Raw genomic sequence first — 13,428 nt, 5'->3', positions numbered from 1 at the left:
AAGCCAGAGTCTTTCCTATCCTCTACTTGTAGATATATTGTTTTAGATAAAAATACAGGACTTAAGAGTCATGGCTTTCGGGCGCCTGGGTGGCTCAGTGGATTAAAGTCTCTGCCTTCGGCTCAGGTCATGATCCCAGGGTCCTGGGTTCAACCCTCACATCAGGCTCCCTGCTCGGTGGGAAGCCTGTTTCTCCCTCTGCCACTCACCCTGCTTGTGTTCCCTCTCTTGCTGTGTCTCTCTCTGTCAAATAAATAAAATCTTTAAAAAAGTAAATAAGAGCACTATTGATTAAATACTGTTCTCTGGGCATTGGATTTCATCTTTACATATATTACTTTTCACAGCTTTCCTGCAAAAAGGAAGTGGGAAATTACAGTACCGTACTTTATAGACACGGAATCCACCGTGACTGATAAGTGTCAGACCTATCATTTGAATACAGGTCTTCCTCACTTCAGAGTTTGTATAACCTTTCTGTAGTTTCGTGCTAAAGCATCCTCCAAAGGTTTTCTGCCTGTATAGGTGGCAGAGCCTGGATTCTCTCTTTTCTGACTCAGTTCATTGAGGCTTATAATCTCACATTTAACCTGTTCTATTTTATTTTGTTAGATTTGGCCCATTATTCCAACCTCTGGGGGGTCTTTCATATGTTGATTTTTTTTTTCTTGCCATGTATTAAGTTAGCTTTTATTCTTAGCTTTATGTCTTTGACAAATTTGATGAATATTCCATTAGGGCCCTTCATCAAAATCATTTAAAAAATGTTGAGCAAAATCTGCTTGAGAATGGAACCCTGAGGCATACTACTACATATTTCCTTCATTATCATTCTTCAGGAGATGATATCAAGAGAATCATTGTCACATGCCTTCCTGTGAGAGCTTCATATACAATAAAACATTCCTCAGAATTAAAATTAGTCTTACTTGAATTATGAATATTATAAGTGCATACTGGTTCTAAGAGATCAGGGTAGTAGACTCACTAGTTTGTGTTTTAAGGTTCTTTTCCCTTTTTTGAAAATCAGAATGTTTAAGTAAACTTGATGGCTATAACTGCTTTGTTAAATTTAAATCATGTTTTAACTAAGTTCTTTAGAGGAGAAAAGCTGAATGTTAAAAAACTTTTTTGTAGACTCTTTTTACAGAGTGAGACCCTGAATCTTTATAGGTCTTAAGAAAAAAAACAATTTAAGTTGTTTTGAAAGGAATTTAAGGGAAGGCCAACAAATAAAACACACAATCAAAAAAATTTTACTTGGGACACCTGGGTGGCTCAGTTGGTTAGACAACTGCTTTCGGCTCAGGTCATGATTCCGGAATCCCGGAATCGAGTCCCGCATCAGGCTCCCAGCTCCACGGGGAGTCTGCTTCTCCCTCTGACCTTCTCCTCGCTCATGCTCTCTCTCACTGTCTCTCTCTCAAATAAATAAATAAAATCTTTTAAAAAAATTTTTACTCTTATACTGTTAGAAAAGTGAAAGAAAATAGACCAGTGTGCATAATAACTAAAGCTATAGCATGAACTTCTTACGTTTCTCAAAAATTAGTGAGACTAATGCTTTAAAGAAGAGACTTGGTTAATACATGGAAGTTTTTTTGGTTTTTCAAATTTCCCTTTTATGACAAAAGAAGACAAAACCAGTACTTAGGGCACCTGCGTGGCTCAGTGGGTTAAGCCGCTGCCTTCGGCTCAGGTCATGATCTCAGGGTCCTGGGATCGAGTCCTGCATCGGGCTCTCTGCTCAGCGGGGAGCCTGCTTCCTCCTCTCTCTCTCTCTGCCTGCCTCTATGCCTACTTGTGATCTCTCTCTGTCAAATAAATAAATAAAATCTTTAAAAAAAAAAAAACAGTACTTAATTTACTTGTACTGGTTTAGACACCTCTAATTAGATCTAGGGTTTTTAGGCTTTGTTTTTATTTTCCTTTTGTGACCCCCACTACTTATAGGTTGTGTGCCAGGAAATCAATTTCTTGTGACTCATTCATGTTCCAGGTTGAATTTTCATGACTAATAGGCAGATAGCCTGTGACATGATTGGTTAAGGCAAGGTCAGATAGATTTTACACTCCATTAATTTATAAGGCTTTCTCATATGACCTTAACTTACTCTATTTTTCCACAATAAAACAGTAAAAAGTAGATATTAGCTCTAAAGATTTTCCTCAGTATAGAATATAGGATTATAGGCTACTGATATTAACCAGGAAATTAAGATATAAATCTGTATTAGGAAAACTTAATATTGTAATTTTTAAAAATCTCTGTTGGTCATAGTTTATAAAATTCTCATTGCTTCTTTTTTTAGAAATAGTATTACAAATTGATAATAAGTATAATAGATAGACTGGTTTTATCACATAAAGCCTTGAATGCCTGACAGACTGGGAAGAATTGACCAATAATTATTAAAAAAAAAAAAAAGAAAAAAAGAATTGACCAATAAGATCAGTAATCATTTCACATGGGAAAGTCAATTGAGTTCAAGTTAATTAACTATTTACTCGATAACCACAATTCGGTCCAAACCTAGTCTTAAGGTGTCATTGGTCTTAGAATTGAGTTGGGCAAAAATACATGCCTGGATCAGCACAAATTTATTTTTCTAATAGAATCTGGGAACCTCTCGTATTCATTCATTTAACAAATATCTATTGAGCATGTACCAAGTGCCCACTGTTGTAGATACTTGATGCATCAGTGAGCCAAAGATTCTTTATCCTCTTAGAGCTTACATTCTGGCAGGTCAACAATAGACAAATTAATTATATACTAAGTTTGAAAGCCATAAATACTGTGGATAAAGTAAACAGAGCAGAGTAACAAGGAACAGGAGTACCGAAGGTGTGGGAACAAGGTTACAATTATATTTTTTTATTTTTTTCAAGATTTTATTTTAGAGAGCATGAGCAGGGAGTGGGGAGAGGGAGAGAATCTCAATCTCTTCTGAGTGCAGAGCCAACGCAGGGCTCAATATCATGACACTGAGATCATGACCTGAGCCAAAACCAAGAGTCCAGCACTCAACCAACTGAGCCACCCAAGCACTCCAAGAGGTTACAATTTTAAAGAGCATGTTCGAGGTAGGCACTGATGGGAAAGTAAAACTAAAGGAAGGACTTGAAGGAAATGAGATAGCTAAGTGTTATCTGGGGTTGAGCATTCCAAGCAGACGGGAGAGCTAAAGTGGGTATATTGAGAAACTGAGGCTGATTGGAGTAGAATATAATTTTTTAAAAAAGATCAGAGAGGTAATAGGAGGAGGGGGAAAATTAGATCATCTAAAAGACTTTGACTTGTGTTTCAAGTGAAATGGGGAGATATGGCAGATTTTAATCAGAGGAGTGATACTCTATGACTGAAGTAGGGCTTTTATGACTGATGTGTTGAGAGTACATTGTAAGGGGGCCGGGGTAGAAGCAGTGGTGGAAACTCAAAGTGTGAATCCTACTTGTTGTAGTCAGTTATTAGTCTCATGGTCTACACTAAGGATAACACATTGAGTGCTTCTCACTACTGACCTGGGATCTGGCTGCCAGGACTTAGATATTGCTTCTGTTACTAATTTTTTAATAAGTGACTTAACTTCCATATCTTCATTTTCTCATTTATAAAATGAGAGTGGTATTTATAGCACATACAGTCGTGATAATTAAACCGATGCATGTAGCACTTCTCCTTCGTGCCTGGCAATATAAACCTCCAACAGATGTTGGTAATTACCACTGTTAGTATTATTCATCACCCTGTGTTTGTCAGTTACCAAATCATGTTGATTTTACTACCACAGTATTTAACATTGGCCCCTTCCTCTCCATAGCTATTTTCAACATTTTTAAAAAAGATTTTTATTTATTAATTTTTTGACAGAGCACAAGTAGGGGGAGCAGCAGGCAGAGGGAGAGGGAGAAGCAGGCTTCCCACTGAGCCGGGGTCCAGATGCAGGACTTGATCCCAGGATCCTGGGATCATGACCAGAGCCGAAGGCAGCCACCTAACTGACTGAGCCACCCAGGCGCCCCTATTTTCAGCGTTCTAATTCAAACCCACAGAAACTCTTGCCTGGATCATGATAGACACTGCCAAATTGATTCCTTGCCTCCATTCTTTCTGTCCCAGTCCATGTTGCAGTCTTGCTGCTCAATTGTCACATTATTTCCATGCTCCAAAACCTTAATTAACTCTTCTCCTCTTGCTTTATAAGTTATGCACAAACTTAATCAAGGCTCTTGCTCATGTAGTTCTAGCTTGCCCTTCTCTAATGCCAGGTGCAGAGTATCGAATGCCTTCACTCAAATGTGTAGCTCCTCTGCCCATTTTCTCTCCCATTTGAAGTTCTTTTCATTTCACCTCGAGGTACCCCCAACTACACTTTGTACGTCACTTCTTACAGTAGTGTTCCCCACTTGGCACTCTAAACATTTGAATACTTCTCTATTCCTTGTATTTAGATTTGGAGTATTAAATGCAAGTAATTACATCTCTTACAGCTTCATACCTGTGTTCTTTTATAAGTCCATGCTAAAGAGAGATGTTTTAATAAATATGTGTTGCATTAATTTTCTTGCATTTATCATTATTTTCCTCTAGAAATGATCAACAGCACCAAGCGGCTGATCTTGACTCTGAGGAAAATGTTATTCCAGATTCACCAATAACAGCTTTTTCGTTTTCGGGCGTTAATCGGCTCCGAAGAAAGGAGAACCTCCGTGTCCGATACACAGAACAAACACATGCTACACTAGAGCAGTCTGTTTGTGCAAACGGTAAGGGTTTTTGAGTTTTATAGTGTATACAAGAGTGTTCTGCTATGGTGAGTTTTTCTGTTCTTCCAACTAGGGGAAGGAAGATAGCCAGTTACGGAACTTACTTTGCAACTGTATGTCACAACATTTTCTGCCTATGTTATGTATAGGCGTGCATTGCTTCTCTGAATATGTAAACCCCCAGCATTTTATAAATGTAGTATATATTTCTCTTTTTATTTAAAAAAATATTCCTATGACTATAACTGAGTGGGATTAGAAGGAAAAAGGGAAGGGAATAATGTTAATTTTCACCTACTGTGTGCCAGGTATATGCTGAGTGATTCAAGTGAGTTATTACTATATTTTAATCCTTCTAACAAGCTTGGAAGGTAGCTGTCAGTATCTTCATTTTGTAATGAAGAAAGGTTTGCTCTTCAGAGGGATTAGATCATTGACTCTGGGTCACTTGTCAAGTACGTAGATGAGTCAGAATTTAAATACAGATCACCCTGGAGCTAAATTTTTGTACTTTCCATGTCTGACCCATAGCTCCTCCTACCAGTAGCTTTAATTGGCTGTTTTTGTTATAATATGTAGCAATGATGGTAACCAAGAAATGGCTTTATAAAGTATCTACTTTGTGGCTTAATCAGTGACATATTTCTAACTCCAGGCCTATTTACCACCTCTGCTAAATATTTTGAAACTGCCTTTGCATATAGTCCTGAAATTTATCACGTGATATGATACAATGATTATTTCTTTTAATACTGATATGAAGTAAAGACTTTCATTTTACCTAAATAGTAACAAAGAAAGCATTTGGAGGAAGGATTGTACATATTTCTAGAGATAATTTCGTAATACAAATAAACTAAGAGTAGCTATGCCTTTAAAATAAAAAGTAGATCTTATTCTTTGATATTGGAAAAGTGGCACCATTTCTTTTTTCCATTTTATATGAGTTTGCATCACCATCTAGTGGAAAACAGAAGAACTGCTACAAATCTTACATTTAATTAGGAATTAAATAAAGTAAAATGTAAGGTCTTGACTCTAAAGTGAACGTTCTTTGGCCTTTTAGTCTGCTATCTGACAGAATCCCTACAGATAAGCCTCTACATATTAGATCATGTTTAAATCCATCTGTAAGAATACCTAAAAAAAACAAATTACAGCAGTTTTCTTTATTAGGAAAGTATTTTTTTATATCTTGTATAATGCTTTGGGTTTATTTCTTCATCATATGAAAATAACCTTTAACTATTTTAAAACTTAATTTTTCGGGGCGCCTGGGTGGCTCAGTGGGTTAAAGCCTCTGCCTTCAGCTCAGGTCTTGATCCTAGGGTCCTGGCATCGAGCCCCGTGTCCAGCTCTCTGCTCAGCAGGGAGCCTGTTTCCCCAGCTCTCTCTTTGCCTGCCTTTCTGCCTACTTGCGATCTCTGTCTGTCAAATAAATAAATAAAATATTTTTTTAAAAAAACTTAATTTTTCTGTTTTAATCTTGCTCTGATCCCTTTTTACTGATAATCTAAAATTTTGGTTATAAAATACAAGATCGTTTTTGAGCCATGCAAATTGTTTTAAAACTTGTTTACATGGTTTTCTTCCCTTATTATTACCCTTCCTTATTTTAAATTTTATAGGGTGTTATATTATTTTCTAGTTATAGTTAATAAAAGTCTCTTTCCCCTTACTTTGTCCTTTTTTTTGGTTTTTGTTAAATTAAATCCTTAAACATTGGAATGGTTTCTAATAAAGCATATTTTGAGATTTCCTTCCAATAAGTAAAAACTCTAAAAACAAAGATTATTGAGATATATGATGCAGTATTCATTTTAAATGAGCCTACTGATTTGCAACAAATATATAAGGAAAAGATATATTAAAATATTAGAACTCTAGGATGGTTAGGTCAGAAGAAGCTTATCTATTCTAGTCCTTTTCTCTCACAGTCCTAACTTCTTTGTTTCTTAGTGAAACTGAAAGAAAGAACTCTTCATAGGAATATGAAAATTTTTTTCAGTAAAATAATACTTCTAATGCAAGACAAGTTTGTTTTGGCTTATAATATATTTTGGTATTTTGTATCATAATTATTTATTTATATGTAATCTTTTTTCTCCCTTTAGAACTGAGAAAAGTTCCAAAGTCTTCAGCTCATCCACAACATAAACCTAATGAAAGTGAAATTCTAGTGGCTGACACTTGTGATCAGAGTCAGTCCCCCGTGGCTAGTAAGCAACATACTGAGATTTACTTTATAAGTTTAAAGTTTGTGATTACTGGTGGGCAAGAGTGGCCAAAAGTCTGAATTAGACAGTATTTTCCATATGATTTTGCTTGTATTATTGGTTGAATAGCAGTCTTTTTCATATTGGAAAGTCATGTTATCCTATTATTAATTCATAGTAGTATCCCATCCATTTTAATACAAATAGCTAATAATTTTAAGTAAACAGGCTTTTCTGTGCTTTATTCATTCATCCAACAAATACTTGAGTGCCTACTGTATACCAGGCACTGAACAAAACAAAACCCTAAACCTCATCGAGTGTACAATCTAGATGAGGGAAAAAGAAAATAAATACATATTAGGTAGAAGCATGTGTTCTAAAGAATAAAGCTGAATAAGAAGAGATATTAGGGGGCTCCTAGGTGGCTCATTCAGTTAAGCATCTGCTTTAGGCTCAGGTCATGACCCCAGGGTCCTAGAATTGAGTCCTGCATCCGGCTCCCTGCTCAGTAGGGAGTCTGCTTCTCCCTCTACTTTTACCCCCCTGCTCGTGATCTCTCTCTCACTCTCTCTTGCAAATAAATAAAACATTTAAAAATATATTAGGAAGCCTCACTTTAGAAAGTGATACTTGAGGAGAGACATAAGGAAGCAAGGGAGTTATGTAGATTTGGGTGAAGGGACACCCCAGATAAAGAAGTCAGAGCACAAAGGCCCTGGGATCAGGGTGTTGTTTGGTTCTTTAGGAAGAACATTAAGGAAGCCTCTGTGTCTGGGGCCAAGTGAGTGAGGGGAGACTGGTCTGGGCAACTCTCTTCTTTAGAGCTGCTGTTTACTAAGAAGAAAGAGACCAGGAACATCAGGTTTATAAAGTGGGGGTGGGGATGGGGTGGTTAGAAATCAGAGTTTGTTTTTTGAGAATATTCTGAGATGCTAGATAGACATTCAAGTAAGGTAAGTAATTGGATGTGAGTTTAGAAAGGTCTAAGAGAGAGGAATGGGAATTGTTAGCGTGTAGGTGGTATTAAAGTCAGAAAACTAGATGAGATTACCAAGCAAGTGAATGTAGATAGAGAAGAGAGGAAGTTAAAGTACTTAGCTCTGGGGTGCTTCATTATATAAAGTAGCGATTCTCAGCTATTTTTCTTACCACCACCCTAGCCTTTTTAGACACTTTTTCCCCTAACCAATTTTCCATGGAAATTCAATACTACCGACCTACGCTACGAGTGTATGTATAAGTGCTTTATGCATAAAAAGACTCCTTTGCTTTCAGAACCATTTTTCACCTCCTTAAAGGCAATATTACAGCTGACTAGATGGTGATTTAGAGGTTGTGAAAATGAGGAGGAACCAACAAAGTAGGTAGCCAGAGAAGAAGCTGCCAGTAAGATAAAACTGAGGTAGGGGCTCCTAGGTGGCTCAGTTGGTTAAGCATCTAACTCTTGATTTCTGCTCAGGGCATGATCTTGTGGTCTTGGGATCAAGCCCTGCATCAGACTCTGTGCTCGGCAAGGAGTCTCCTTCTCTCCCTCTCCCTCTGCTCTCTCTCTCTCTTTCAAATAAATAAATACATATTCTTTTAAAAAAGAACTAAGATAAAGTAGTGTCCTTTAAGCCATGTGGAGAGAGAAAGAGGTGGCCAGCTGTGGCAGACAGTGCTTAATAAGTCAGGGAATATGAAGACTGAAAATTGACTATTGGATGTGGTCTCATGCAGATCATGCAGTATTAAAACTCGTAACACAAATTGTTAAAATGTAATGGTATTCAGCCAGACTGTTGCATGTCAAAAGAAGCTAGGAGAGTAAGCAGAGAGAACACTTGCAAACTGGTCCTTCAAGGTGTTTTATGGTAAAGGGGAAAGGAGAATGGGACAGTAGCTAGAAAATGGGTCAAGTGAGGATGTTAAAAGATGGGATATTATAGCATATGCAGCATATTTTTTTAATTAATTTATTTATTTGAGAGAGAGAAAGCAAGCTGCGGGGTGGGGGAAGGAGCAGAGGGAAAGGGACAAGCAGACTCCACTCAGCGAGGGGCCAGACACCCGGCTCGATCGGAGGACTTTAAGAATACAACCTGAGGGGCGCCTGGGTGGCTCAGTGGGTTAAGCCGCTGCTTTCGGCTCAGGTCATGATCTCAGGGTCCTGGGATCAAGTCCCGCATCGGGCTCTCTGCTCGGCAGGGAGCCTGCTTCCCTCTCTCTCTCTCTGCCTGCCTCTCCATCTACTTGTGATTTCTCTCTGTCAAATAAATAAATAAAATCTTTAAAAAAAAAAAAAAAAAAAAAAAAAGAATACAACCTGAGCCAAAAACGAAGAGGTGGATGGTCAACCAACTGAGCCACCCAGGCGCCCCTGTGCAGCATACTTTTATGTTGATGGAATGATCAAATAGAGAGAGATGAATAATTCTAAGGAAAGAGGGAAGAGTTGCTACATCCGTGAAAAGGTGAGAGGAGATGAAATCCAGAGCTCAGTTGAAAGGGTTGGTCAAGGTTAATCACATTCACTTAATGTGAGTACAAAACTTATTCTCTAAAAGCTAACAAGTCATTTCATATTACTGTGTATGTATGTGTGTGTGTGTGTGTGTGTGTGTGTATACATGTGTATAGACAGACTGTCTGGCGAAGGGTGCTGGAGACATAACACTGAGTGTGGCAGATCCTTACTTGTCTACACTCTGGAGCCCATTCTTGTCTGCTGCTCATCTCCTGTTGCCAGGACTTTGCTCCCTCAGTTATCCTCTTTTCTTATATCTCCAGCTTCTCTTCAGGTTTTTTCTTTTCAATATACGCATATGTTACCTTCCATCTTTTTAAAAATAACCCCTCTTTTAATTTTCTCTGTCCTTAGCTATAGCTTCTCTTCGAAGCTGAAAAAGTGATCTGTGTTCTGTAGCTCGTCTGTATTATCTCCCATTCATTCCAGTTGAATCCAGTAGGGGAGGGATTCCATTCTTCACCTCTCCACACCCCTGAGAGAGAGAGAGAGAGAAAGTGAGAGAGGTTCCTCGATCGCATCTCTGGGCTTATGTCCTGCTATAGCTATATCTTCTGCATTTTGATTTCCAGCAATTAAAACACCTCTAGTTCTCTAAACATGCAGTTTTATTTCACGTTTCTGAACCCTTTCACATTAACTTAGAGTCCTTCCCTCTGTGCCTGGGCCCAGGTGACCTCTCCAGATCCTCTTGCTAAGGTGACCAAGGGATCACCTTAGGCATCACTTGTTATAACTCTCCCTGATAACCCAAGACAGATTTAGGAGTCCTTCCTCTATGTTTAAGTCCCTCGTTTTGTACCTTTAATTTTTATCACATTTTATTGCAATTCTTTTCACCTTTCTGTTTCACCTGTATCAGTCCTTAAACTCCTTGAGGACAAGAACCTTCTTTCTTCTCATCTAGTGCCTGGCACAATGCCTATAACATAGTATGTGTCCCATCAATACCTGTTATTTGTTGAAACTATGTACACATAAAACTTTGTTAAATACTTGAACACAGACGATTTCTGTAAATATGTGTTAGCCTAAATCTTAAATTATGCAGTGCTGAAAATCTCTCCCACAAAGTATGTTTTCATGAAAGATACTACAAATATAATTTTATATTCATGTTGTATCTCAGACTGCAAGAAATCCAGCACAATTTTATATATGAATTTTGGGTTTTTTTTCAGTGGCAATAAGAAAAATAATCTGCTCATTGCATTTCTGTTCATTAAGGAAAAATAGAAAACCTTAGCTAAAAAAAACTTGGCAAATGTAAATGCTAGGTACCTGCAATTTAATTTATTATTATTATAATAGATATTTTGGACTTCTTTGCACAGAATTTTACAATTGTCCAGTGCTATCTATAGAGTGGTTCTTTGAGCTTCGTTTTTTCCTTTTTTGTATTTTTCAGTATACCTCATTTCTACAATTGTGTAATTGCAGTTTTTTTTTTCTTACTTAGAAACACGTGGAACAAGCAATTGTCCTACTGATAAGTCATCTTTTAACTTAGCTACAGTTGTTGCTGAAACACTTGGATTTAGTGTTCAAGAAGAATCTGTAAGTAATTGTTTAGTTTGGTGATAATATGAATTAATTGGTGTCCTTTTAGGTCGATTTTTAGAGAATTGAGCAAGAGAAAAGTTATTTTATCCAAGGATCATGGGATAAAGGCCTAGAACAAAACTGATATGGTTAGAAAGGCCCATTTATATTATCTACTCCAGCGTCCGAAAAACCTAGAGTCTAGAATTCTTTATATCATAGGTTGTGGGTTGAGTAAAAATTTAGGGAGAGTGGTGATGGCTTGGAGGGTTTGGCCAACCCTTCCTTGCTTCCTCTATCCTCCCTACTCCTACCTTGTTTTGTCTCAATGAAGATTTAAACCTTAAGGTTGGTGTCAGAATTTATTGGAACTTTTCAATATCCTTTAAACTGGGGTTTGTTTTGGAAAACAGGCTGAGTTCTTGGGACTGCTATAGATGCTTTAGCTTTTTGTCTTTATATGTGCAATCTAATTCTTAGGGATTGAATTAGAAATTGATCTAATGAATTTCTTTTCATTGTTTTAGTACTTCCTTACTTACATCAGGCACATTCACTTTTTTTCCTTAAGTGATCCCTAAAAACAAAAAACTTAACTCTTCAATTTTAAGTTTTATTTTTATACAACTTTAAAATACTGTTCCTTTGCTTTAGGCAGTAAATGTATATTTGCTCTTATAAAATTGTCTTACTGTTAAATTTTTAAAAGTTGACTTGATTTTTCATTACATTTGGATCTTGTTTTTGCTCTTTCTAGTTTTAAACCACTCTTCCAGTGGTAGTGGGTAGTTTTTAACCTTTGAACTTTAAATGTGTCTTAATGGTTTCTAATTCCCTCCTACCCATAAATCTGACAAGTAAGTAGTTTAAACACCAAATATATTAAGGGAGCTGATCTCTAAAAACATGCTATTCCAGGTGTGATCCATAGGCCAACAGCATCTTCATTACCTTAAAGTTCTGTTAGCGACAGACAATCTCAGACCCCACGCCAGACCTACAGCAAGAGAACTTATGTTTTCACAAGGTCCCTGGTTGACTTGAATGCATGTAAAAGTTTGAGAAGCACCACTCTCTAAAGGATTCTTTTAAATTTGTTTGCTATCAACATAAATAATTATCTTTATTCCTTTTGCCTCGTCTTAATGTGTTTTGGAATTGGAGTTGATGGAGTGTTACATACCAGTAGTAGAATGTACTTACTTCAAATAGTAAAATAAATTGATGGCTTTCTCTCTTTAAACTTAAAAGTACGTCTTATTTTTTTTTATTGTGGTGAAAAGCACATGACATAAAATTAACCATTTTAAAATCTACAGTTCAGTGACATTTATTCACAGTATTTATTCATTTATTCACAGTATTTTGCAGCTACCCCATCTCTGGTTCCAAAGCATTCTCATCACCCCAGAATAATACTTGTATCTGTTAAACATTCGCTCCTCATTCCTCAGTACCCACAGCCCCTGGCAATTACCAGTCTTCTTTTTATCCTTAAGGGTTGCCTATTCTGGAAAATTCATATAAATGGAATTTTACATTATGTGGCTTTTGAGTCTGGCTTCTTCTACCCCATTTTGGGAGTTCATCCACATCACAGCATGTATCAACATTTCATTCCTCTTTAAGAATGAGTAATCTTCCATTGTATTTATGTATTTATATTTTATTATTGAAGGAATCTCAGGGTCCCATGAGCCCTCTTGGTGATGAACTCTATCAATGTTTAGAAGATCACAAGAAACAACCTTTTGAGGAATCTATAAGAATTAATGAAGATAGCTCAAGGTAATTTGGGGCACTTTGGTTAAAAAAATTTACAGACTGTTGGTGAGATCTCATTACAGTGAGTTCTGTGTAATCAAACTGTTTCTGTCAGCATATAGTTTGTCATTCTGGTTGTATTTATTTATTATTTATTTTTAAGCAGGCTCCATGCCCAACAGGGGCTTAAACTCAGGACCCTGAGATCAGGAGTTGTGTGCTTTACTGACTGAGCCAACAAGGAACCTCTATTAATTTTTATTTTAAAAAATATTTTCCCCATGAGGTACCAGGGTGACAAAATCGGTTAATTGTACTACTCTTGATTTCAACTCATGTCATGATCTCAGTCAGGATCATGAGATTGAGCCCCAAGTCAGGCTCCATGCTCAGAGGGGAGTCTGCTGGAGATTCTCACTCTCTCTCTCTCTCTCTCTCTCTCAAATAAATAATTAATTAAAAAATACATCTTTTCCCCACTTTATGATGAATTGAGGGCCTTTTGCATTACTATAGAGAGATGGATATTATTTTTTAGATTCTTTTTGTACTTCTGTGAAGCATTACTTAAGTTTCCAGCCTTTTTCCTCTGCCTCTATCAAGATCCAGTCATCCCTTCTGTGTTTG

At 37.1% G+C, this 13,428-nt stretch overlaps 1 protein-coding gene across 2 annotated transcripts in view; it reads left to right on the top strand.

Moving 5' to 3' along the window:
* Nucleotides 1-13,428, top strand: part of RBBP8 (RB binding protein 8, endonuclease) — a 144,248-nt gene that overhangs the window by 64,828 nt on the left and 65,992 nt on the right. For both annotated transcript variants that reach the window (XM_082698745.1, XM_082698746.1), the window contains 4 exons: nucleotides 4,595-4,770; nucleotides 6,885-6,989; nucleotides 10,955-11,052; nucleotides 12,716-12,825. In XM_082698745.1, the coding sequence (XP_082554871.1) occupies nucleotides 4,595-4,770; nucleotides 6,885-6,989; nucleotides 10,955-11,052; nucleotides 12,716-12,825 (489 nt within the window). The remainder of the gene's footprint in view (nucleotides 1-4,594; nucleotides 4,771-6,884; nucleotides 6,990-10,954; nucleotides 11,053-12,715; nucleotides 12,826-13,428) is intronic.

The sequence above is a fragment of the Mustela nivalis genome (genome assembly GCF_964662115.1).
Source record: "Mustela nivalis genome assembly, chromosome: 14".
NCBI classification, from domain to species: domain Eukaryota; kingdom Metazoa; phylum Chordata; class Mammalia; order Carnivora; family Mustelidae; genus Mustela; species Mustela nivalis.
Note: the sequence above shows the minus strand (reverse complement) of the source record. Positions and strands in the feature narration are given on the sequence as shown.